Source organism: Trachymyrmex cornetzi, unplaced genomic scaffold, assembly GCF_001594075.2.
Source record: "Trachymyrmex cornetzi isolate Tcor2-1 unplaced genomic scaffold, Tcor1.1 scaffold99, whole genome shotgun sequence".
Classification (NCBI taxonomy): domain Eukaryota; kingdom Metazoa; phylum Arthropoda; class Insecta; order Hymenoptera; family Formicidae; genus Trachymyrmex; species Trachymyrmex cornetzi.
The window spans coordinates 4,035,091-4,063,090 of record NW_017300343.1 but is presented as its reverse complement, the minus strand read 5'-3'; the positions used below and the strand labels follow the sequence as shown (position 1 = coordinate 4,063,090).

Sequence of the window (28,000 nt, the reverse complement as noted above, 5' to 3'; positions counted from 1 at the left end):
ATATAAATTAACAAATTTTACGTCTAAGTCAGTCGTCAACGATTTTCTTTTCATAAGATAAAAAAATTCACAAATAAATCTCGCATTTCTCATATAAAGAACATTGTGTTCACAATAATATATTCTTTATATATAAAATGTCGTGATTATATGACGACTTTACTTAAACTATATCACGGTTCTCTCTCAGAAATCAAGACATGTCGTGTGTCATGGTCATTGACAATACAGCAACAAGTAAAACAATTTTAGTAGAATAGTAAGCAAGGGGAAGTGTGATTGCACACGTAACATAGGCCGAATGCGAATTTGTCCAGTTACCCATTCGATATATGTTTAAGAGGACCGAGACTTAATATGGAGGTAGCACCAAGCGCACCCAGATTGCAGCTGCTTGTATTTCTCGCACCGTCTATTGTAATTATCGGTAAACCGAAGTAACCACCGGTTTGAGCACTTAACTGTGACAAAGGTATATAATTTTGAATGCCCAAGTTCGCCAAACGATTTAATACATGTGGCGACTTTAAATCCACGACAGGCAAAGCCAATTCTGTGCCTCCGTTTTGTGCCACGGTATCAACTTCCTTGTGGTAAGTCTGTTTGTGCGTTGTCAACGCCTGAACTGTGGGATATTGAGCTGGACAAAGGTTACACCTTAAAAAGAAAGGGATCGATCAGTTCTATTCTCATATGTGTTACTATTTAAAGGAAAATAAAACTCGCGAGCGAGGTAATTATAACTCACCTGTGAAGCAATTTACTGGTCGTTCGATGAGTTGCCATATGCTGCGTCAACATATCTTGATTTTGAAAATTCTTATCACATACCTGACACGTTAATAATGCTCTAGAAAAGATAAATATTGTGTCTATTGCGTTTTACGATTGTTGATTAGTAAATCTAATGGCACAATTGTGTAAAAATAACATGCAAGCAATGATATAGACAATTCTCACCTCGGCGGTCGACCACGTCTAACTACTGGCATCTGCGGTGGAGTATCCTGCGTTAGATCCACTGTTGGTGGTCTTGGAGGTCGCTCGACTTGGTCATTGATTGGCGATTTGTTTTGCTTGTTTTGTGGAACAGCAAACTGCCCTTCTTGTTGCTTTCTTTGTGAACTAGTTGGTATGATAGAAATAGCAGAATTCAGATTGAGCGCTGTAACATTTAAAGGCTGCTGTGAAGGTGATGGCCTCTGCTGCTGCTGAGAAGGTATTTGCTGTTTGTTTTGTTCACTTGTCTTATTTTTATTTGCAGCTGGAGTAACGGTTATACCTCGAGCCGCGAGGACATTCGCCACCGCCTTGGCATCGGATTTCTTTCCTCCGGGGTTCGACGTGTTCTGGACTTGAGCTGGGATGGAACCTTCAGATTAGTAAAAGACAATGCTATTTTACTGTAATGCACCCCTTCTGCGAATATAGTAATATAACGATTCTTTGAAAGATCCATATTTTTTATATATACAATTACAGCATACATATGTAACAAAATAAAATAAACAGAAAGTAAATAGCAGACAAAGCATTATCTCATTAAAATAAAAATTTCAAAATTAGCTTCAACATAAATAACAGCAACTGTTGTAAGAATTTTCAATCGAGTAGCTTATGCGTCGTCTACAATGAATAGTAGCAGTAGAGGCTCGACGTCAAATCGATGTTAATTCAACGTCGCTCGACATTAATTCGATATTGATCGAGCAATCACTTGTAGCTGGGGATGTAATGGGGCGTAGAATAAATCCGTAAGCGAAATAGTTGAAATCTATTTCGCTTACGGACTTACTCTACGCCCTATTACATCCCCAGCTACAAATGATTGATCGATCAATATCGAATTAACGTCGAGCGACGTTGAGTCAGCATCGATTTGATGTTGATCGATCAACCATTTCTGGCTAAGGTGAAAAACCAGCTTATTCCCAACGTGTCTACAGCCTCTACTGCTACTGTTCATTGTGTGTAGACGACACTTTATATATTTAGATACAGTGAGGAACTAAAGATAAGAACCAATCATATTAAAGAATTTTACAATAGTTGCAATGCTGTTTTTTCTACTAAACGCAATTATTGCAAAAATAAATTGTACTTATTTTGTTTGCATAAAAGCAACTGAAAAAATTATTATACGAAATCATAGAAACCAAATTTCATAGAAGAGGCACTTTACACAGGCGCAGAAAAAAATGTAAGCAGCAAGAAAACTTGAAATAATTGATTTCTTATTCTTATGACATGTTATAAACCTACCAGGTTGCCGAACACTTAAAGTGATTGAATCTGTGAGATGTATCGTAGAATCATTTCTATTAGTTTGTTGCGTGGTAGCTCCTTGAACATTTTGAATAACAGGTAGTCCGTCATTTCTCTTCTGTTGAGCTATGACATGGCAGTCTGCATCTTCATTTCTATCGGGTAATAGAACATCCATTCGCCTCTGTTTTGCAGAAGCGTTATTTTGTTGCGTTATAGGTTGTTGCAAGGGCCTTTTCATGCGCTGGCGAGGAACTGGACCGGTGGTTTGTGGTAACCTCGGTAACCTGAAAGTTAAAGGTACTATCTAATGAAAATGCTCGCGTCTGTATGCAAGATCTACGCTTACCTGCTGTTTTGAACAACAGATGCTGACGGATACCGTCCCCGTGGAACTTGGGGTATTTGGGGATGCATTTGCGGAGGAGGTGCAGGTATTTGAGGATATGGACCCGGAGGATATTGATACAAATGCGTCATATGGGGTGGATAATGTATTCCTTGTGGTCCAGGTACTCTATACAATGGTGGTCGTCCTGGTGGTTGTACAAAATAATTTGGTGCAGGTATCATTGTGTTGGCTCCTGGAGGAAGACTAGGGGGCATTTGCGTCTGTGGAAGAGGCATACGCTGCACTTGCTGGGCCAATTGTTGTACGGGTGGTGGTAGTTGTTCAAAGTTTACCGGCGGTAATTGCATTTGTTGGCCAGTAGCACCGCCTGCTGCCGCTGCTGCCACCGCCGCATTAAATGTCGGTGAATGCGTCTGATGTGGCGACGTTAAGGGCGAAGTCCTACTGAGTGGATGCGAACCATTCGTTGACGATACCTCTATGGACGGGGCAGAAACGGCATGAGGCGAATGTGTGGCTTGGCCCAAGTGTGATGTATTTGTGTTCGACGACAAATGATGAGGCGACAGTTGGTTCACGTTCGGCGAGAGTGGGGTACCATGTACCTGTGCCCGATGTATCGATACCTCCACCATAGAGTGGAAGATGAGATTGGTGCATTCTGGTATATTACATTGATAATGACCGGCTTTACTACGGTGTTCATCTAGATGGGTAATGTCTTTGAACTTTTCATTACAAACACGACATGTGTTGACAGTCTCCGCTAATTTCTCAAGGGGCACGTACTCTGCCGTTTCGTTAGATGACATATTGTTTGACAACACCTCATTTGGATTGCGCCTCTGATGTTCAATGAGAAAGCTTTGCAAAATCGATCCAGCATTATCCATATTAGCATCGCTGCAAGTATCCCCCTGTTGTTCACTATCTTCCTTATTGAAGTCTTCATTGCTCTTGTTTGATAAATCAGATAGTTGATTCCAGTTAAAATTTTGTGTTTGCGATGCATCAGTCGATTCTCTGTTCTTATCTTCATTATTGCATACCGGAGCGCGTTCGGTTGCATGATTAGAAAATGTGAAAGCTTTTGGATTAATGCTGATGGAAGGATTCTGTTCTAGGTTATGTATTATATTAGATCCACTTCTGTCGTCTTCTTCTTCTACTGACGAATTGTCAATTAGTTGACTAGCCGATCTGGAACTATAAATAAACTAAATTTAGACTGCATTTGGTTTGGACATTCACACATTGTAAGTTTCTTTCTGTGTCTTTATTATTCATTACATGAAAAAAATATTATGGCTAAAATACCTGATAGTTACAGCACAAAAATTAGTATGAACAAAGTGAATGTGAAGGCTATCACATATTTGCACGAGTTGAAAATTTACACACACGCACACAACACACACTATTAAGAAAGCTTTACACCAATCTAAACAAAGTAAATTTCACCCTTTCTCTTTGATTCTATCCTGACATTTTCATCTTAAATCATATATATATTATAACATTTTTATCATTCAGTCATACAGTACATAAATTTTGAAATTTATAATTTAATAATTTTAGTGTTTAATAATTTTTAAAACTATTTTAATGTAATAACTGATAACAGAGGAATAAATATTCTTTTTTATTTTCTTTTTGTTTCTGTTCCTTTTTGTAAGCAACTTTAAAATGACAATTTCTTAGTTATGTTATAGTAAACGAGCAACGTAATGATAATCTGATAATAACAATAATGTAATATTTATTAATGTCCAATATTATAATCCATGTATTTACCTTGATTGTTCACCGAGTTTTTTCAAGTTTTCAATAGTTTCTCTACATGTCGCTTCCAAAGCGTCTGTTTCCTCATGATCTTCAGATTCTGAAAGCCTTTTTTCAGAACTGTCACAGTTATCGGTATGTGGTGTATCATCGACATTTTGATCATCCTTCTCAGATGGATTTGCCATATCACTCCCTACATCAGAGTCACTCTCATTGATATCTGTGGACGGTCTTTCATTGTCTTCCAGAGGATTTTGACGGTCAGTGTCCAACTTGACATTGTCATAATCATCCTACAAAGAGAACACAAATGGAAAATGAAAAAAAATTCTTCAAACTCAACATCAGACAGTCTATAAAGGAAGACTCACTTGTTGGTCCACCATCACGTTTTCGAAAGGTTCGTTGATCGAGTTCTCCGCTGCCTTATCACCTCGTGGATCATTTTCCTTAGCACCTGCCACGTCTCTCTGTTGATAGTACTGAATAACAGGGAAGTTATTGTTCACTACGGTGAAATCTTCCGACTCCGAGGACTTCTTCAGGGTAAGCTTCAAGGATTCGGCGGCTACGTTTTGTTTCTTCAGGGTCAACTTTAACAAGCCGGTCTTCTCAGGGTCCAGCCAGTACGTTTCCTTTTTCACCTTCACTACTTTCGGATTCGCTACCCTCTTGAGGACAATACGGAGCTTCCTCAGATGAGTGTTGATGTGGATACGTAGCGGTTTCTTCGAGGTGAAACGCTCACCGCAAATGTCGCAATCCAGAAGTAGGTGCTGATCGTTCAAGCTGTCGTCCGACGTGTTGGGAGTGCCCTCGCTAACGTCTGAAACAGAACGCATGGGGTCCCGGTCACTATATCTTCCCTGACGAGAAGGTTACATCTTCCCGTGTCGTATTCGTGTCTGTATATCTCATTACACCGCGTGCACACACATCATTCGCGCTCACGTACACGTCGGAAAGTTTGTTGGTGCGCTGGGGGGGGGGGTAGGGAGAGAAAGAGACGATGCACGGAAGAAATAGAACAGAGCTAGAGAGAGAGAGAGAGAGAGAGAGAGAAAGAGTGGATTCAGGTAACAAACGTACCCGAGGTGGCAGGCCACTAAAGAGGTCTACCCCTAAATGGTCACTTCGGCCACAAAACGTCGTCGGTGAGCCACTTGTGATTTACCGCGCTTTCCTTCATCAACGTTAAACTAAAACCAGTCGTTCCTCCGCCGAGGTTCAGCGATGTTCTGCCTCGACTTGACGCGGTTATGCGCGAGCGCGCGTTCACGCAGTTAACACCACGTCCTTCGCGGAACGTGGGGGAGACGCCGTTCACGCAGAGATTACATATATACCGGTTGCATACGTATATATATATTTATTTACATGGAGAGGCCGCGTAAACAAATCGACGCGCGCGATCTACACGCGCGGCAGGAGTCGGCGGTATGGTACTCGCCACTCTCGCCACTATTCGCGCAAAATGGCTGACGCCGAAGAATAATTGCCACTCTCGGCCGAGAATTGAAAACACGACTCGCCAATCGATACGCGGCTAAAGCGCGCGCCGCATTGGCCGCTTTCGTATCGGCGCGCGATTTCCCGCCACCGATTGGTCGGTCCGGCCGGCGACGCGGCGACGCCGAGCTGCGGCGAGTTCCAAAAGCACTCCGGAAAAGTGCTCGTGGAGCACTCGGAACCCTTCAATGTCTCCAATTCCCATTTCCCTCGCCGATCGAACTCACCGAACTCTGCGAACGACCGAGTTTTCAACCTTTCAACTGTGAATCGTCAAATCCGCTCATCCCGGCTTATCCTAAGATTCGAGAGGAAACACAAAGGAACGGAGATAAAGGAGGATTCAAGTTCGTCGTGAGGTACAAAAGAACGGGTTTTGCGTGTTCATTCTAAGAAAACAAAAAAAAAACAAGACTGGGACGCGAACGAAAATACTAGTAAACAACTGAGGAACGCTGATCGTTACGTTGCTTCGAAACGTTTTAAGGAAATTGGGGAAGCGGAAAATAAGACGACGCACACTTAGGTAATCCGTTAACGCGAAAGAGTGCGACGGATGAGCGGCGAGTGTCTCGTTGCTCGACAACGTCGTCTTCGTCGGCGAGGTGAGCGAGATGAACCTATTCTCTGTCGGTGAGGAGTAAAAGCGGAGTCGCGATGGAACGTGTTCGTCGTGGAAATTTATTGCGCGATACGATTATGCGCGCCTTCTTGCCGCGTGTTTACGAATTCCTAACCTATACGGTCGACGCCGAAACGACCGGCGTTTTACTCGAGTAACTTTCGCACACGTTCTCGTCGAACGAAAGTTTATAAAAGTTCGAATACGACCCTGGTGCTCGTTAATATGTATAAATGCGCCGAGTCACATACATAACAATATTTATGAAATGTTTTGTCAGAGATGTATACATCATAAATGTATATTAAGATATTAATCTTGATTTAAAGAAATAAGAGATAATTAATGCGAAAGAAAAAAAAAAGAATGCTGCTGAAAAAGCGATTGAATACTTGCACAACGAGATCAGACGCTGTAGCTGTTGATAGTTGTAATTCATAATTATTTATTGGATCGTGTCTTTCATGATACTACTTTATAACATTTAGAAGGAAATACATGTAATGTTACACGAGATGATGATAGGAGATACATAGAATTTCTTTGTGCAAAACAATAGAAACGGGGATACATTGCTAATCCGACAGTTATAAAAGTTTATCACAAAATTATAATAGTTCGCAAAATAACACAGAGTAACATAGAGTAATACTCATGAACATTATAAAGTATAATACCATCAAAAAATCATGAAAAGAGAATGTTGATCAGAAACTGAGGGAAAATAATTTTTTTTCTTTTCATAAAATAAAAAGAAATATCAAGACAATTGTAATATCCATATACACATTTATCAGCACATCTATAAAATAAGATAGATATAAATTGTTTCTCATTGCAGATTTTCATTATTAAAAACGTAGAATGAATATTAGGAAGATTCATCTCCAGATAAGAAGCAGAAGCAAAGTTAAAAACAGCAAGTGTATGTATAATACATAAAGCTTAAGTTCACTTCAATGGAGAAGATAAATTTTACAAAAGGAAAAAGTGATATTGATAACATGATTAAAAAATTCACTATTACAGATAATTTTGATATGTTAAATATGAAATTTTTTATATTTAAATTAAGCAGTAATGAATTCATTTAAGTAGCTAGTAATAATTATAAGATTTAAATTAAAAAGAAAGTATCATATGATATGTACTTGTATATAATAGTAAATATATATATATTTTTTGTAATATTTAAATTTTTCAAAGCTTGAATCTTTCAAAAAATATTATAATTATTCAAAATTTGACATAAGGAGATGGTGTCTCATATTTATATGTCAGTCTGTACAGAATTATACTTTATAGAATTAGTATTAGTCTATGTTACAACTGATTATTGTTATACAAAACACGTACCGAAATTTTGCAACAGCTCCACAGCGCCGTCCTCATACATCTTATTTTTTGCAGAAAATTTAAATTCCTGAAAATCGTGATACAATCGGATTATTCATTTTCGCAATCTGCGAATAAATAAGCAATACTCGGAGTTTTATCGAGCAGACGGAAAATTTTTATACAACATCCGATTACATCAAATCTCTGCGCCAAGTTTATTAAATATAAACAGGCACGCAAGTAGTTAAAGTCTCGCTTTATAGCAATTTTCCTATTTAGTTTTCTCGCAAGTAACGCGTTTGTATACTGCGGCAAGCTTTATACTTACAGACATTGTTGTCAACATCGGCTTATCCTTGGGTGAACAATCTCGGACGCTATAATCGGCACGAACATCGCGTACTATCAGCGATTATTGGCCAATATTAATACATGTGCACTATCACCGATTGCTGTCACCCGAAATTCGGTGATTATTCTTAATTGAGTCCCCAATTTGAGAAGTGGACGGTCTTTCGGTAGCCGTACGAATGACTGCGTCGGACTCATAACAAATCGGAGCACAAGAAGAAGACTGAGATAAACTACACGCGACACCGGCGACTTGACATTTCTTTAATAATCTTTCGAATCGGTAAACGCAAACAATGTTCAACGGTAGGTAAAGTCAATTAATTACGCGCGCTTTCTTGGCGCATTTGGCGGGAGACAGCGGGTGAGAGAACCGAGAGAGAGAGAGAGACAGAAAGAGAGAGAATCGGTTTCTTATTTCGTCGCACGAATCGCAGTCGCGCCGCAGCTGCGGATCAACATAAAGAAAAAAAAAAAAAAGAAAAAAGTGGTCGATTTCTTTGCTTAGATGCCGTCACGCGAATATGATTACTCCCGCGCTTTTGCTCGTGAGTAAATTTTCTTACACATGATTACGACATGACGCGACGGTATCATGACATGATCACTTCTGTGGTCGGTCCGTGCATACACGGCACTACTACACTCGTTTTCGCTTCAAACAGTTCAAACGGGATTCAGTGACGTGATGTGCATTCCCCGGCGGCAGCCACGGCTATGATCCGTCGCCCTGTTCCGCGTCCAGTCTGAAGTTTATTATTAGTACCGAGGTACCCGATATGGGGGGTAGTAGCAAAAGATGTAGGTGACGTCGATCGCGCACGAGCGGCAGGATAATTAACTCTTGTATGAATTGTTGAGGACGAGTTCAGAGTTTTTCAGATACGTCGTTTTGTAAAGACGCGCGCGCGCGCGCGCTCGTAAGGTAGCGTGCGCCGTTTGCCGTTCCAGACGGCGAGATTATTACTCTCCCTCCCCTCCTTCTATCTCCCACCATTCAATATTCCTCCCCCTCCCCTCCCCCCACCCGCCCCTCTCTCTTTCTCTTGTTCTCTTGCTACTCCCTCCCCCCTCATCCTTCTACCTGCTCTTGCCGCGTCTCTTGTCCGCCGGGTTTGAGGGGAGGGGAGGGGGGGAGGGGGAGGTTCACTCTTGTTATGCTTATACATATGCGTGATGTATACTTACGCACGTGTATGATGCATCAGTGTTCAGATCCTTCGCGAGGAACCCAGCAAATATAAAAAAAAAGTATTATTTCGACGTGACGGCGGCCAGCGAGGCAGTCCAAGGCAAACGGACGGACGGATAATAACAAATAGAAGGAGATGATACTAAGAAAGAGGAAGGGCGACGCGAAAAGGGAGAAAGCGGTAGCGGTGGGAGCACGAATGAAAATTAAGTTAACCTAACGTGTACTCAAGTACAGGGTGGGGAACCAATGGGAGACTGCGAACGCTCGTAACCACAACCTGTTAAACTATTCTGTGCCAGTCGTCCCCTTTCTGCGCGTACCCGCTTTTCCTACCATTCTCCCCTCCCTCCGTCTTCGCTACCCTCTTCCATCCCTCCCCCCCCCCCCCCCCCCCCGTTCCTCTCTTCTCTCTCGCACTCGTGCCACCAAATGCCCGTGGCTTTCAACTGAATCCCTCATTCCATGCAATTCCCCAGCAAAACCGTCAACGCCAACTGTCCAATTGCCGTCTGTCATCCATTGTACTTAAAAGCACCGCTGACGATTTACATCCATAATTTCGCGATTGTTCTTCTGGTTCCGTGGAAATTAAAACTGTACCTGTCTTTCTTTTGTTATGACATATTACCACGTAGCATCACGTAGTCGTAGTGACATTGATCCATACAGTCCGTGTCGGAAATACCAACCAGCCTATGCGACTCAAAGCTGGCAACATAACGTCATGATGAACGCGTCGTACTTTTACTCTTTGCTGTAATTAAATTTCTCGCAGTTGGTTTCATCTTGTATATAAAGTATAATTTATTATCGCGATAAAATATATTTCTCTTTCAATACAACCAATTTAAGTTAATTGCTCTACTCTACTTTTTGTGAAACTTTTAATCTTATCAAAGCTAATCTTAAGAGTAGCATGATTAATTTACAACTTCGCCAAGTTTCCTTATTTTTTTACTTCACGATACTGATTGTGGTATTTGATGTCTGAGAAGTTCATATATGCATAATATGAATAATCAATTGCATAATATTGCATCTATAATGCAGTCGCAGAATGTATCTGATGTTTGTGCATATATACAGGCTGATTCATTTTAAATATATCGATTTTTCTCTCGAAATAAATGTTCCTGAAAAAATAAAATTCTGAAATATCAAATGTAAATTTTATAATTTTAGGATGGTATATGCATGCAATTTTTTTATAATGTTTTTTGTGAGATACGTTCAAATAAAAGAAAAATGAAGTTATATACTTTTTCATGCAATTTAATTTCCCTAGTTATTTTGTGCATAATAAAATATGAAAATTGTTAAAAAATCAATAGTTTACTTTTCATATTTTATTCTAACATATTTTAATATGTAAAAAATATCCCCTAATCTATTAATTTTGTAACTTCATATTAAAATTTTTATTTGCAGAATAATTTAATGATAGAAATTGTATTACACGGGAAAATTAAACGTTTCCATTTTATAAAATATCGATTACATTGATATTTTACAAAATATGATTTAAAAAATTGCATTATGTACTACATTACTCGTTTAAAATTCTAAAATTTTCGTTAGAAATATTTGTTTAAAAAATCTTTTATTCGGGAGAAAAATTGATGTCTTATTAAAAATGAATCAGCTTGTATACAAACTGAAAAGATAAGCGAACCATATTTTTTTCCAAAAGTTAATTTGAAGAGGGAAATCTATAGTGCACAAATAGTGTAATTGCATCCTGAATAACCAGTTTAGCTTGTGGAATTCACGCGAGCAAGGCGTGGCCGGTAATGGTTAGAGGTCGATGAGGACGAATATAGTAGGGGAACTTAACGGAACCTGTCGAAAACGGCCGAATCTGCCGTCTATTGATCGTAACGAACCTCGGTCCCAGACTTCGTGCAGCACAATACCTGGATTCTATTTTTAGAACGTTACTTTTTTCGGGGATTGGCTCTTTTTAACTCGGCAGACTTTAGAAACAAAAACTTCGGGAACGAGTAGAATAATTGAGATCCTCATTTGTATGCGACGTCTCTGAAACAGAAGAAAAGAAAGACAACGCGTTTGCGTGTAAACTGTTCAAAGTATATATTTTTAGAATTATACAGCTTAAGAATAGTCTTCAATTAAATATTTTGTGCGCGCTTTGTAGCTAATCAACTCGTTGACGTCATCACTTACAGTTAATAGAAATTGTCAAGGAGAGGACGCCTCTAGATGCAACGCTTCGCTCGTCGTCTATAATTGCACTTAATTGCATACAAAAAAGTCATTAGTCATATTACTTATTCGCTCATTCGTTTTACATTACGGCAACATGAAAACTCATAGTCTGATGCTTTTTATCTGTTAATGCAATAATAAATATTTAAAAGTCAATTAAAGCGGTGTAATCAACCAGTCAGACGTTGCTGCGATTCTGCGCTGTAAAGCTGTATGCATACAATTGGGCGGTCAAATATGCACCCGGTTGCCACTAGTATTTACATTCCGAGAAATACTTGATTATCGATCCCTCCCATCCCCCACTCTCCGCCACTTCCGTTCTACCGCTAGTAGAAACTCCATACTATGAGCAATGACTGCGTTAGTTTGGCGCAGAGAAGGTAATCCCCTTTATGGAGCAGGCAAGATTATCACGATATAGTAGCGGCGTAACTTTGGCACGAGAAGTGGGAGGAGAACGAGAGAGGTGGAAGAGGCGATTGCGACTGGGGGAGAGGGGTGAGAGGGAGGGAAAGGATGAAGGAAAAAGAGATGGAAGACGCTTCGTACAACGTACATTGACCCACCATTTCCCTCTGTTACTTCCCCTCAAACCGATTTTACCACAGTTGCGCACAATATTTTAAGCTCGATTTCTTCTTGATGAGTTTTGTTCAAGTTACGTTCCTCGATTAAAGAGAAAGGGGGACAGAATGTGAATTCTCGACGTTTCGTTATTCGTAATTACGAGATCTCTGTGATTACTGTATCTCACAATTTGTTCGAGCTTATCATAATACCGTGTGTAATATAGAGGTTGTAATATTCATTATCAATATTAATGTGCAAATTTAAACATAAATTATGCATAATATTTTAAAACTCGATTATCTGAATCTGGACAAACTTGTTAAAAATAAATTAAACTTTTGTGTTATTATAGAAGAAAATATGAATAAAATGAATGTAGTGAAATAAAAAAAATTTTTTCATTTCACACATACACAGCTGTTACAAACTCTATAATGTCTGCTTTATATAAAAGAATGTAATATAAAAATATTCAATGAATATTTAATAGCCTGCTGCAAAAGCAGAATAATATGACCATTACAACTTAGTCGTATAAATTATATCAAACATTTGCATTCAATATATTTAAATATGCGATATAATACGTATATTGTATTCCAGTTTCTGAATAATCACGCTGTATACGGTATAATAACGAAATATATAGTCTGACAGTATGTAGGTGCACGTTGGCTTGTACAGCCAACGGCAATAACCGAGTACAAGCTAACATTACTCAACTGCAACGTAGGTTAATGCGCCCGTAGAGCGCGCAATAAAAATAATAGCTCTTCTCCTCTTCCATTCCGCCACTCCTGCTGCGAAGGGCAGAGGAGAGAAATAGTGGAATTTTCCACGGTCGTACTGCGCCTGTGTCGCTGTTGCTGGTCAATCGGTCGCTGCTGTTGCTGGTACGCTTGCTTGTCCTCATCCTACGTGATGGAACAGCAGAAACGACCGATTCAACAGAGAGCGAATGCCTGGGAACGTAGTGGGGAGGTGGGAGAGATCTACCCCACCGCCTCGAGTACCTTCATCTCCTCGCTTCCATTTCTTCGCTCCCGGGTTCTTCCTCTCATCCCCCCCTCCAGGCATCTACCCCAGAGATCCATCTCTATCCTAGAACCTTCTACCCATTTACTGCCACCAATAAACTTGTGGATCGTTATAATGCAAACTCATAAATTCCTTTTTCTTTGTATAGGATGATATTATCTTATTTTTCTTTTATATGTACTTTGCTTTACTGCTATGCAGGTATTATTAACGTCCATTACCGCAGAAACTATTTGTGACTTTGGATTTTACGTTTTTTCGAATTTTACAAACATTTCTTTAAAAAAAAGCTAAAAAATTTTTGAATTACATTGCATAAAAATTGTTGACGACAGCCATTTTGCAGGAACAGAAAAGACTGAAAAAATTTGTGTGTGTGTGTGTGTGTGTGTGTATTTCTTGAATACGTTGAATATTAAAATTATAAAAAGATTTAACATTTCGTTATAATTATATTTTCTTTTTTCTGTTTTCTTTTTACTTTGTAAGCTCGATATATATCATACGTAATTTTTTGCGACGCAAAAGTAATATTGAGAGAAATATTACTCCTTCCTCAAGTCATATGATGAATAATTCTCTTTGATATTTTAGTTTTTTCCTGCATGGACATCAGATATTATAATTACTTGAAAGGTAATTATAACATGCTAAGCGAGCGTGGTAATAGTTTATCAACAGTACGGTAATATTTTCTCGTGGCGAGGTTAATATATATAACATGACCTCGTTTGTTGACCTCACTGGTTGCTAAGCACCACAGTCGTACCGGCATTACCGGCCTGGCATGGCGGAGTGTGGGAAGGGGGGAGAGGGCTGAAGCTTTAGCGACGTTGCCAAATTGCTCACGAATGTATATGTGATCTAACCACCAACACGATGCAACCAACCAATCAGCAGGCCAACCGACCGTTCGATGCATTGAAAATTTCTGGTATCATGAACGGAACAGTTGGGCAATTATGTGCAGAACCAGCGAGATTAATCGCCCAATTGACAACCGTTTCCTTTTATGATAACATTTTCCTGTTTCTTTTTCTGTTTGTAAATTGTACAGATCCATGTACGAATTGAAAGTAGTAATATAATAATAATTATATTAGAAAACTTTAAATATAATTTGTGAAATACACAGGTAGTGTCCACAATAAAAACGTACATTACAATACAGCAGCACGGCTGCAAAGTAAAGAAAAGAAAATATATTGATATACATATATTGATTTTGCTTAATAATAATAAAAAGAATAATTATTATTTTTAATTTATTTGAAAATAATCTTATCGTCTTGCAACAAGTTTGGAGCTGTTTTTCTGTTCAAATTAAGCTCACAGGTGAAGTTAAAATATCGATTGTGTAATCAAGAAAAAGTATACAACAGTATCTAATAACTTGCGTGATGATGTTGACTTGCTACATTCGGTGACGTTAAGCATGATTATATAATTGGCGACCAACTTCGAGCAATTTACTATTCAAAGCTGCGAATTATTTTTAGCCTGCGTGAAGTATAGAAAGTCATGATCCAATTCTTGTTAATCTCGTTAAACGTATAAATGAAGTACTTTATGTTTCTCTTTTTCGACATTACAATAATGAACTCATAAAATATATTTTATTTTTCCATTGGCAATAATAGATTAAAAAATAATTATAAAATATTATGTATAGTTTTCTAAAAAAATATATATGTGTGTGTGTCATAAAGAACATATATCGCATTAAAAAGTACTAATAACATTTATATGCAACATATATAAGTCTAAAAATGAATTGTTAACAAAACACTTTTAAAATATATTAGTTAAAAGCAGATACAAGATTATTGCAAATGTAACTGTATAACTGTATTTACATTACAATCAAGTATTATAATTTAAATACGTGATTATAATTGTTATATGTATATTATAAGCCACATACAAATTTGATTAGTGTTGTACAATGTTAATATTTATGTATTATCAGTTATAATCAAGTAATTTAAAGCTTCGTAAAACTTACTTAAGTAAGTTAAGTTTTATTTTCTTCATTTTATACGATATAAAACTTATTTGACAAAATATTTTATTTTAAATTATATATCAATTGATATATAATTTAAAATAAAATATTTTATGTCACATAAATTTTATATCGTATAAAATGAAGAAAATACAGTGAAGTATAAAAACTTTATGTGCTTGGATCACTTTCACAACTTATGTTTCATAATGTTTCTGTTTTTTTTTTCTTCAGTGTGGCATATTAGGTCACAATGTCTTTAGAGAGAGCTGTTTTGTGGCTATGTGACTTGCCCCCTGAGAGGCTGACCTGGAATCAGTACCCTGATTTTGTAATTTTTAACGACAATGTCGGCATCGTTGCGTAGGTACATTAGGGGCTTTCTACAATAAGCCATTACCTACTTAAGCTTTAAGTAAGTCGTAAGAAATTGACCAATTATAGTTCAATTTTCTTACTCGATTATAACTAGTCAATTTCTTACGACTTAAGATTTAAGTTTAAATGATGGCTTGTTGTAGAATGTTATACATGGCAAAAAAAACTGCGCAACGACAATATGATGATATCAAACTGTCGTTAAAAGACAGAATTACAGAATTAGAGTACAGAAGCATTTTGATCTTTTAGATTTTTTTCTATAGCGACATTTAGGAAATAACAACCAGAGTAATTTCCCGTTTCTTTTTTCTGGTAAACTTTCAACAATAAAATCGAAATATATGTGGAATCGAATCCGAAACTCATTGATTATGATAAATAATTCGAATAGGCTCTAATAAATAAATCAATAAATTAAATTAAGCCTTTTAGAGCCGACACGGGTTATTAGTGTGTAACAATTTATTGTATATTAGTATATACAATTTATTCAAAATTAAAAATATAAACGGTTCGATTCTATTCAGTATAAATTAATAAATCTTATAGTACGGAAACATAAATAACGGAATCATCGATTATGAGTCAGTTGTTTTCATTCATAATCAACCACGCGTTATCCCATATATATTTGTTCCAAAAATATATTTAAAAGATGTATATAAAAAAAACGCGTCAATTTTTCTCTCAGGTAATATTTCGCAATTTAAATGAACGAATGCGATAAAAAATGCTGTCTATACGTGGGGTGAAAAAAAGAAGATAGTATGCATATTATATTATATTCCTATCCAATGCATGAAGATACAAATGCTGAGGCCGTATATTTTTAGATTACGAACGTCTGGAAAAAATAAAGTTAAACAGCTTCTTAGGTCTAGTTCGAAATTCAAGCTTAGAGATGTTTGGTAAAGCTTTATTTTAATCAACGAAGAATATTACAATAAAACATTAATACTTAATGATCGATAAAAGTTAATAATTATTAATAATTATTATTTATTATTCACAATAATTGTAATTAATTATATTATTTATTATTAACAATTCATTATAATTAATAATTAATAATTATTAAATTTAATTAAATATTAATTATTAAATAATGACTTTTAACTAATTATTTATTCATTAATTATTAATATAAAGTATATTGCTTAATTATTTATATAAATTGCATTATTTGAAAAATGGGCGTGTTAAATATGTCGATCGATACTGAATTCCATTCGTATTTAAATTTTGCTATCAACTTAATTGGTTTATTCCTAAAATATAATTATTCTTTATTTAATATCTTCATTTCTTGTACGAATTAATTTTTTGTCACTAATTTATATTTTATCTTAATTATTAAGCAATAATTAGAAAGAAGAACTGGTGATGAACAATCAAATGCGATTCTCAGTGTGTATAAAACGATTAACACAGTTTGAATGTTTCAGTTCAATTTTGAATCATTCAGCAGTCTTAAAATATATGAAACAATAGTCTCACATTCTTAACTGCACGTGATATAAGAACGACTCTGGAGCTGTAAGTTTAATAAGTGTCAATCACAGCCGGTTGATAAGTCTGGTGAATTATGGACTATTATAACAGGTGAAGCAGAAAACAAACGATCAACAGCGCGAATGAATAACAGTGAACGATATATCGTAGATAATACACAAATGGTATAAAAATAAATGTAATAAGTGTAAAAAGAGGTATAATTAATAAATCAATAGACAGTCAGCAATTAAAATATTTAAATGTCAAGAAGTCGGAAATTTAAAACGCACAAGTACACTGTTAATAACATAAAAAGGACGAAGATTGTTGTTTAATATATTTTAAAATTGTTGAAGATGGCTTGAAACTAAACTACAACTAAAATACAACGAAATGTTGTATTTTCAATTCAAATTATGTATCTTTAATAAACTGTTAGTCATTTTATTTTACATTTTATATCGAATAGATTTTGATGATTTATGAAGCAATAAAGGGGACATCCGTAATTTTATACAATTGATAAAATGATTTGCAGTTTGCATGCTGGCGTATTCTTACTCACATTATTCTAATATGCACTATATATGAGTGTTAGATTAACTTTGACAAACAAAAACTTTTACACGAGAGTAAAAAATTTTATTTGAATTGTCATCGAAAACTTGTATTGATATTATACAAAACAATTATCATTATATTTTTTTATTTACTTCAGTGTTTGAGACATTTTAATTAAAATGTTTAACAGAGGAATTCCAGGTAAGCTACTCATTATCAGTACAGCCTTGCAGTATACTGTAAGATATAATCTTACTGTCAGTCGATTTTTATACATATACCTAACGACGTTTGAGGATTCGTTGTTTTACATTTGTAATATACGGGCAGCAAATATGACATACGAGATTATACGGAGATAATGAAATTAATAATTAGTAATCATGGATCTTTAGAAACTAAAGAACACACATTATAATTCAAGTTCTTAAATTATATACAGTTATTACGTTACGTAAAAGCTATGTTGTTTATCCAATTATTTTATATTGCAACATTTATTTTCAATTTTTTTCGTTCTGCTGTTTAAATAGAAAAATTGCAGAGCCATATATGGTAAAACGTAATGACTTAGTAGTATTTTAAAATGAGTCGTTTCAAACTGCTTGCATCAGAGTAAAAATAAAATTAAGTTAACTGGACTCTATATAGAATAGAATCCAATATATCCTCTACTCGTTATTTGTGACTGCATGGCACTATGAATTTAACAGAGCATTAGTAAATCATGCAGGCTGTCCGTCTGATTCGATTGTATCAATTTATTGCTCAATTTATTCATTGTGTTATTGTTATTAAAGCAAAATGTAGACCGTGGTCGTGATGTAATATTTAATATTCATAGGCATTTAGTTTATATTTTCGTCACGTTTGTTTAGAACCAAAGAGAAAAAACTCTTTGTAAAGTAGAACCGATACGGCCAACCTAGGCATACTAATGTGAATGTACACACATCGATTGTTTTTTTTTTTGGTAGTTTTGTTATTTACAATGAATTTTAATTCGCTACTAAACATTTACCAATCAGTTTTTAATTTTGGACTAAGCAAAAAATAAAGCTTAGGTACGCTAAATAGAGTCTGATTACCTTAGATTAAAAAACTAACTTTGAAAGTTTTTCCACTTTTTAAGGTTATAAAAAGTATATATAATTTTGTTTTTTGAATTATTTCATAACTTATCCAAATTTAAGTTAAAGAAAGTTATTTATATATTATCAGTGCGTTCCTCGCTTTGATGAAGTGAACGATAAGGTTTACGAAACGTTGGTATTAGCGATCACAACACGGCGATAACCCGTAAACCCTTTGGCATTTCTGAATACCCGTGGAAACCTTAAATGTATTGTCATTTATATATTCTTTTTAAAATTACAAAATCGTGTAAATGAGAACATAAATATGATAGAGAAAGCCGATGAATGTCAAAGATTTTAGATGTTTCAAATAATATGATATACGATATATATGTATATTCTTTGTTGAAATATTTAAGATATTCTTTTTAAATTCACAATACATTAGAGACCTTAAAAAAAATCTTTTAAAAAGAAGTATACATCAGTACATAAAAATAATAGTACCTCATTATTAACAAAAATTGTTTAATGTAAATAAAAAATTAATTAGTCAAAAAGATATAAATCAATCCAATTAGCCAAATATTACTAACTCCAATTAATAATACTCCAATTCAAAATAACTTATTTAAAATATTACTTTAAAATAATATATGATTTTTGGGTTGCTGTATACATTTTTCGTAGCCGTAAGAGAATTAGCTAATTAAAAATTTAAAAAGAATAATAACTTATTTAAAATACTTGAAGTATTTAAAGGGGATATTAAATTGAAAGATGTGTCCCTTATCTATTTTATATCTTTTTATACATATACACCACATCGATCAATAGTATACCTAAAGAATCAAAAAATTATTGAGGGTCCGTGTACCGGAAATTCCGTAGGATGATTATCCTCCTAGCATTTCGTAATTAGGTATAATCTCTTTTGATGATGCAAATAATAAGGATGAGGAAAAGTTTTGTCTGCATTAAATTCAACGTCAATCATAAATCTACATATTTACTTAATTTTCCAACATCAAGAGTTTTTGCAATTGCATGTTTATAATAACATTCATTTTTGTTTAGATTTTTTAAACATTTCTTGAAATAAATAGAATAAGATGAGAAAATATGTATACCATTATATACATACAACATATGGCACGTGTAAGAATAAACCAATTTGACATTTTCAATGATTGGGCGACTCCTTATGTCTAATATTAATTAGTGAGTTATTCACATTTGTCTAAGGGTGCGGTCGAGTTGCCGCTACGAATGCTTCGAAGCATTTGATTGATCAATCAAAAGAAAGAATTTTATTAATTGACCAATAAAAAGACGATTCGAAGCATTTGTAGCGGGAATTCGACGTACCCTCATATTTCGAACTACGCTGATTATTATTTGGTCTTAAAACGTAGCCTTATGTCAAAGGTAGAAATTTCATTTCGTTATTAAATTAATGTACAATATATTATTAATAGTATATCATGAATGAGCATCTTATTAATCTTATTTTGCTACACGAGATATTTATTACGAAAATTATTACCTTAGGTGTCGAATCTCCTCTCTATTTCTTCTATTTTCTCCCTATTTTCCAGAAAGGGCGTCAGCTGATTGCCGAGACTTCTAATAATAAGCTTCATGTATAAAATTTCTCTAGCCTATTCATCTTACTATTGATATTCAGCTGAGCTATTCTTCACAGTAAATTTCACGTATATACATGGTTTATAAAATGTTCGTTAGTAATATACATGTAAATTGTATATCAACTTCATAACGTCAAATAGCCTTTTATTGATTTTTAAACAAAAAAATAGATACTAAAATTTTATGATTATATAAAAAGAAAGACAAACTATATAATTTATTATTCACTAATTTGTGTCTTAAATTTTTATACCCAAGGCATAAAAATTGTATTTTACGGTTTTTTTTTATTTACAAAATAGAAACTGCAACATATGTTGTTAAGAGAAAACAAAGAGTTTGTAGGGATAAAAAAATTGATTTTTTAATTTTTGCTGATTATTGTAGTATGTATAACTGTTTAAGAATATAATGCTATTGATTTTGTTACTAAAAAAATTCACAAACGTGACGAAATTAGAACTGAAAATCTGAAGTAACGCAAAAAACCGACAGGGAGCGGCAGGCTCCCTGTCGGTTGGATTGGGGACAGCTATTGTTACGGTGGGAAACCTTTCTTTAGAAATACTTATATCGAAATAAGAAATCCGTCCTTTAAGCTCTATTATTATAGACCCATAGCATAACGTGTTTTCTTTATATTATATTAGGTGTTAAACTTAATTTCTGCCGTTTTTCGTCTCCAAAATTGATTTGTTTCGAAGGGAAGATGAATGAATACCTTAATCAAAGTAATTTCCTCCATTTTCTACTTTATTACTAATTAATAATACTTTATTAATAATACTTTGATTAAGGTATTTCCTTTCGAAACAAATCAATTTTGGAGACGAAAAACGGCGGGAATTAAGTTTAACACCTAATAAAAAACTGCGGTCCGGTGCGCAACAGAAAAAATGAAGACGAATACTTGTCTTTTTGACTCTCTCTTGCAAACAGGGTTAGCCAATCAGTGAGTCCCTGACAAAAAACGTACAAAGAAAAAATTTAATCATTGAATCAGAATGTCTAGAAATTAGTACACTCCTACTCCTCGATGGTGCGCTCCAGTATGTTATAAAGCTTATTAGTTTTTTGTCTAAACTAGTATACATTTCCTATACTTAAAAAGAAGTAACTATATATTTGAAGTTGAATTTGGCGAAAGCGAGAACGAAAATTTTAGTACATTTCATTGTAGCGACAAGGAATAGGTAAAAAATAATTGTTGGAAGAAACACAGACTGAGATAGATTTAGATTGGTATTCATAATCCGATTTTATACATAATTCAAGATCATTTTAAATGTGATCATAAGCAGTCATAAAATTCCATCCAATTAATAAAATGACTGTAGAGCGCATCTTGAGATTATACGATCTTGAATGTTAAATTGGACTATGAACAGACATCATACTACAGTGCTGGCAGTTTTTAAAAGAGAGATATACAGTTTAATTAAAACAAAAAACATAACGTTTAGACTTTAAACACGTTTTCTCAAAAATATTTATCAAAAGTTTTGCTAGGATTACATAAAACAAGATAAATATTGATTCGAGATTTATAGAAGTTATTTATCATACATATTTTTATTGACTCGATAATCTACAATGGATTTTACAAAAAATTATCTATTGTTATAAATTATTGTAAACAAATCCGATTTTTAAGCAAACATTCAAATTTTGTATTTATGTTGTTACCATCTTGTCATAACATTTTTCTAATGGTTTATTTTAGGTTCAATTTGTAAGTATTCTAAAGAAAATTAAAACAAAAAATAATAGATTGCTTCCTTAAAAACGAAATCGTGGGAAAATGCGAGATGTACATTTAAAGAGATTTTAAATTTCCGAGCTTATTTTCAATAACAGAAAATTTCTCTATTTTTATTAAATTTTAGATTTTCTTTATATTAAAATAATATAAAATAAAGCTGTTAATTGTAAATTGATATAATATGATAAAAAATAACTTATGAACAATAGCTTATGAACTGTCATGTACTTGTAACAATTGATTAAATGCTTTTGTAAAATTCTAAAATGTGTCGTTTTTAGTTTGTTACTGGCTGAATTTAATTTTTGTGCATAGATGACACAAATAAAATAATTCTCTTTCTTTTTGAACAATACGAAGCTGGATAATTGTTGTTATTATATGTTGCATCCATTTATCAATAAATATTTACAGTCTTTATCTCCTTTTTTTACATCTCTTATCAATAATGAATTGAAAATCCTATTTAATTCAAACAGACAGTACGGATGAGAAATAATTATTTATATTTTTATTTGTTTTATGAATATTTTCCAAGAGTTTATGAAAATAATATGCTAGAACAGATTTGAATAATTCTGTTTCTTATGCACTGAACTGCATTAACTGTTATATCCTTATATGTTTCATGATTGTTGTAATATTTGAAATTCGTTCATTCATTCTGCTGGATCAATATGAAGTAATCTCAAAGTTAGAAAAAGATATTCATTAGAATTTTTAATTTCAAATAAGCAGTTATCTTTAAAGTTGATTTTGAGATGTTGTCTTCTGAAGAGAGAGATACTATTTTGCTACGCATTGTATCACGTTTAACATAGCGTTGTGATGTTATTAATATATCTTCCAGACTTGTAACATTTTTATTTATCTTTGATAATCTCATCAAATCACCCAGTATCCGGAAAAAGATTGAAATAGATTCATTCGGTCATTACTGAATCCAAATTCTTGATTTTTTAAATCCATTTTAATCCATTCAATGTTTGAATCTATTTTAATACATGACTTGGAATTGAAACTACGGGATTCCTATTCCTTTCAATAAAAAAAGTTTTACGGAAAAAATAAGCCACACAATTCGTTTTAATCCATGACGTGGGATTGAATCTACAGAATTTGTATTCCTTTCAATCAAAAAAGTTTTACAGAAAAAATAAGCCATGCAATTTATTTTAATCCATGACGTGGGATTGAATCTACAGAATTTGTATTCCTTTTAATCGAAAAAGTTTTGCGAAAAAATAAGCCATGCAATTCATTTTAATCCATGACATGGGACTGAATCTACAGAATTTGTATTCCTTTCAATCAAAAAAAAGTTTAACGGAAAAACTACATTTTCTACTGGATTGAAAACTATATTTTCTATTCTAGAATTTAGAACTAAACAGTATTAAAAATTGGAGTTATTTTTGGATTGAAAGGCATAGAAAACGATCTTCATGCAAATTCTATAAATGAATTAAATTAATTAAAAAATGGATTCTTTTCAATCCATCTTAATTTACTGGGATAATCATAGAAATTGACACAAAGATATTTGAATTCATCCGAATCCATGAAAATCACGACCTATTCAAATAGGATCCTACACATGAATATAAAATGATTCAATTCCTTTCTATCCATATGCATGAATCAAGAATTTTGATTCAAATGAATTAAAATAGATTAAAAATTTTCAATTTATTTCAATCTCTTTTCGGATACTGGCATAGAAATTTGGAATGAAAATTGGGAAGATACAGAAATTAAACCTAGTAGTTCTGCACTTAGCAATCTCCCATTATACGAGAAGATACACATAATAAATTCTTCAGCTTTAAATCTGTCAAGACAGATTTTGTAAAGTGCCTGCTATAAATTTTGTCGACAACAAACTATTGATTGATATACGATATCTAGCATATACAATGGTAAAACATTGGCAGGAATGTAGAAAAATTTGTTTTACTAACAAAATATGATGATAGATTGATTGCAAAAATTAAGTAAATTATGATATATTTATCATACAATTTGACACAAATAGAGCAGAATCGCGTTTGACAGATACTATTTGGTTTCTGCTGCCAATCTGATATCAAGTTATATATTACCATTTTGCGAAACACAAGCTTAAACAGTAATTGATGAACCAATTTCGCAGAACATACACTAACATCACACTAATGTTGCAATTTCTTACTCAGCAATGCAATTACAACATATTATATCACATTATTATATTGCTGAGTGGATGATTGTAATATTAATATTACTGTTAGTTTCTGTTCCACAGGATTTGCTAGCAATTTCTGATCAAAATTGCTATCCATGTACATGACTATGGTCAGATTGCTTACTGGGTCAGGATTTGCCTAACGAAAAATTAATATCGGGCTAATATTCCGGATCGCAGATTTTCAAAATTTCCAACAACTGCGAATATGTCGGAGCTCACAGGTATTAAAAAAAATTTGTTGAATCCAGCAGTTTCCTTTCGGAGCTTCATGATCAACTGTCCGTGCTACTCAACACGACATATCCATTCGACAACAGTCCATTTGTTTTGCGCTTACTGCACTCGAATTATTCGCTCCTCCTCTTTCCAACACCTGGATATATGTTTAGATCTCGTTTCCGAGCGTGTAAAGCATCTGGGAGTGCAGATGAGAGAAACAAACCTATCATCATGTCCGCGACAATCTGACGGGTCAAATCGACAAAGTTCTCGCATGTCGTTTTCGGATTTCGATGTAATTTTACTCCATCAAAGAGAGTAAGAGACACTTTTTTCCGTTAATTAAATTTTAAATGTGTCGTTTTTCTATTCCACCGTTCAATACGTAGAAGGTACTCAGTGCTTATTGGTTAACGCTTGCGCTGAATGTATCCGAGTGCATTGTTTTGTAAACAATGACAGAGTTCAGCCAACATACGTCGATTGTCAATTAATAACGATTGACAAGCCGAAGTTTTAAGCACGTGTATCTTTTCACGTTGAGTAAACAAAACTTTTCTATTGTCTTTTATTTTTGGGTAACAATTGTGATATTATAATTACAAAATGTGTAATAATACGTGTATCAAGTAACAGATTTTTTTATTGACGATAATGGCGTATTTACGTCGTCAAACGAGTTTAGTTGATCTATTTGATTATAATATAATTAATATGAATCACTACGATTTGTTGAATGCGTGTGTGATTTGTAGATAAATAATCATATACAGTATATAGAAAATTATAATTTTTATAAAATTACAACTTGTCGCATAAAGGAAGCCTTTGTATAGAAATGAAAATTTCTTGAATTCGATATAAAAAAATTCATCCAATATAATATTTATGTACGAAAATCAAAAGTGTTCTGTTATCTATTATAGATAGCCGGATCTAAAAGAGTCAGAGATTCATCGACAGCGAATGTTTACCATCAAGTCAGTAAAATATGTTTGGGTCACTACGTAGCAAGTTTCAAACAGTGCAAGAAGGTATATCTGCTAGGTAAAATATTTTTTATATTTACTGCCTCTTATCGTATTGTGTATAGATGATATGGATAACACTAACGTATAATGATAGAATTGATGATAACCGTTCATAAATCATGTATCTTACTTGATAAAGATCATGTACTTGTGATAAAAATAAGCTACAAAAGATAATGTAGCAACACAGAGTAGCGATTTTTACAGCACTAGAATATCATAATTGTGATTTTAGTATACGTGGATTGTCAACTCCCGAGCATCCAAAGAGCAAAAAGTCAGCCAATGTAAGGAATGTAAATTATGATGCTGGAGCAGATGTTTTGCATCATTTTCAACTGCAATGGAACGAGCTTCATGAGCTCGCTGAGGAAAACGCGGGAAAGGCTCAGGAAGCAGATGCGCTGATATCCTCTATTTATGATAAACTTCAACACGAGTGGAATAATGTTACATGCTTAAACAATACCTTAGCTTACATTCCAAAGATTAATAATGCGATTCAAGACCTGATGGATCAAATAGGTAGTTTTTCTCTTCAGAGACAAAACATGATAAATTAAAACTCGAATGAAAACCTAATCTTTCTAAAATTATTATTTATCATATCTTTAAGGAAACTTACAAGAAATGTTCGAAGAAGTTGAAGGAGCTTTGTATCGATTGGAAGACTTAAACGAAATGTTAGATTTACAAAGTAGACAGTTAGATCACAGGTTCCAATTGGCTTTGTACAAAGAGAAGAAATTGATAGAATTAAATAATTTCAAAAGTAAGTGCGTGCGATGAAAAAGTGCATATTGTTCAATCAACATTTTTTCATGATTTATTTCAAATTAATTTTTTTTAGCAAAATTAGCTAACGAGCACACAGAGAGACTTTCACAGCATGAATTAAATCAGCAAAAAAAATTGAAGGAACGACGAGAGACTTTTGAGGAAGCTTTTAAAGAGGACCTTGAGGAATACAAAACAACTGGATCCATACCAAGTATGTCTTTTACTTTTATGTATTTTCATAAAGAAAAGGAAAAGAAAATGTATGTGAGCATAAAAATAAAATTAACAGTAGTTCGTAAAAATATCTAAGCGAGAATATGTAAATGTAAATCTGTAAATTACGAATAATTATACACTATGGATACTGCATGGATATATTTTGTCAGTTGGTGCAAAAGAGAATGCCCACGGTATAGGGAGGTTTCTGCCCGGGAGGGCCGGTGGTTCCTTTTTGATAAATTTTATCTGTTCTCCGCGTTGTCACTTCGGTAAAACTTCAAAACATGATTTTTTTGAGAATCAACTTTCTCTGCCGATAAAAAAGAACTTGGTATTGAGCGATAGATTTCATTATACTCTAAGTGAATCTATAGGGAAGGGTTTCAGAGGTTTTATCTCTAAGGCAGAAACCTTACTATACCGTGGGCATCCTCCTTTCTTGTTTAGATATGATAGTCACATTTTTTCAGCATAGTACATTCTTTACAAAATAATAGTTCTTCGCAACTTTCCAATTACTATGGCATATCTGACAAGAATATGAGAATTTGTATCAACTGGCATAATATGCGTACAATATTCAGTGTATAATATTCACAATATTCAAATTTACATTTCAAAAATATACTAAGCCAAATTCATTTGTGCTTATCATAATTTTATTATCATAAATTAAAAAAATATATTTTTCGTTTACATTATATCAATAAAAATAATAGATTTCTCCTATAATAATCTTGAATTGATTTTATTTTGCTCATTCATTACAAGATAACATTTCCGTTTCAGCAACTCCTCAATTATCACCATACATACATGACTAATTTATCTGTTTCAAATTTAGAGTTACCAGTCTCCGCGAAAGGCCCATCCTTGGACGAGATAGTATTAGACATTGATTCAAAGATATTTGATGAGTTTTTAGAGAATTAGAAGTAGAGGATTCAGATAAGTGTTGCTGCTAAACTTTTTTATTTGAAGATACAGCATATAGCATATGCGACAAAGAATGATTTTTAACTGCATTTCTTATATTTAGATATTAGGGCTGTGACTCAGACAATTTAAACTTTTTAATATAAACAGTGTAAAAAATTAGTGAAAAGTTTCTCATATGAATGCTTCCAATTTTCCAGATGCCTAAACTGACTTTTAAATTTCACGAAATTTTGTAGGGTCCGCAAATGCAAGTATATTTTGTGAATTGTATTATGTATTATTTACTATTTGAATTGAAGGGAATTCAAATTTTATCCCGCAACAATTCTTTCATATGTAAATAGATGTAAGAAAAAAAATTATTTTGTTAAATTTCCTTAATTGTATCACAACTAAACAAAA

At 34.0% G+C, this 28,000-nt stretch overlaps 2 protein-coding genes across 8 annotated transcripts; one reads left to right on the top strand and one right to left on the bottom strand.

Annotated features, from left to right (window-relative positions):
• Positions 1 to 145: 145 nt before the first annotated feature.
• On the bottom strand, positions 146 to 8,767 carry LOC108770211 (uncharacterized). Of its 4 annotated transcripts, none has more exons than XM_018521678.1 (10): positions 8,200 to 8,767; positions 7,890 to 7,956; positions 4,774 to 5,228; positions 4,412 to 4,695; positions 2,615 to 3,823; positions 2,263 to 2,552; positions 1,283 to 1,372; positions 961 to 1,165; positions 749 to 850; positions 146 to 657 (listed from the first exon to the last, which is right to left on the bottom strand). In XM_018521678.1, the coding sequence occupies exons 1-10, from the start codon at positions 8,215 to 8,217 to the stop codon at positions 318 to 320; spliced, it is 3,060 nt and encodes a 1,019-aa protein (XP_018377180.1). In that variant the 5' UTR covers positions 8,218 to 8,767; the 3' UTR covers positions 146 to 317. The 4 variants fall into 4 exon arrangements, with proteins under 4 accessions (XP_018377180.1, XP_018377179.1, XP_018377177.1 ...); XM_018521677.1 differs by having other exon boundaries at positions 961 to 1,372; positions 2,615 to 2,877; positions 2,950 to 3,823; XM_018521675.1 differs by having other exon boundaries at positions 961 to 1,372.
• Dysb (dystrobrevin binding protein dysbindin) lies at positions 6,107 to 27,890 on the top strand. Of its 4 annotated transcripts, none has more exons than XM_018521682.1 (6): positions 6,107 to 6,270; positions 25,556 to 25,676; positions 25,896 to 26,185; positions 26,277 to 26,432; positions 26,511 to 26,651; positions 27,504 to 27,890. In XM_018521682.1, the coding sequence occupies exons 2-6, from the start codon at positions 25,621 to 25,623 to the stop codon at positions 27,590 to 27,592; spliced, it is 732 nt and encodes a 243-aa protein (XP_018377184.1). In that variant the 5' UTR covers positions 6,107 to 6,270; positions 25,556 to 25,620; the 3' UTR covers positions 27,593 to 27,890. The 4 variants fall into 4 exon arrangements, with proteins under 4 accessions (XP_018377184.1, XP_018377181.1, XP_018377183.1 ...); XM_018521679.1 differs by lacking the exon at positions 6,107 to 6,270 and adding an exon at positions 24,686 to 24,947 and having other exon boundaries at positions 27,504 to 27,889; XM_018521681.1 differs by lacking the exon at positions 6,107 to 6,270 and adding an exon at positions 25,045 to 25,167.
• The last annotated feature ends 110 nt before the right edge of the window (positions 27,891 to 28,000 follow it).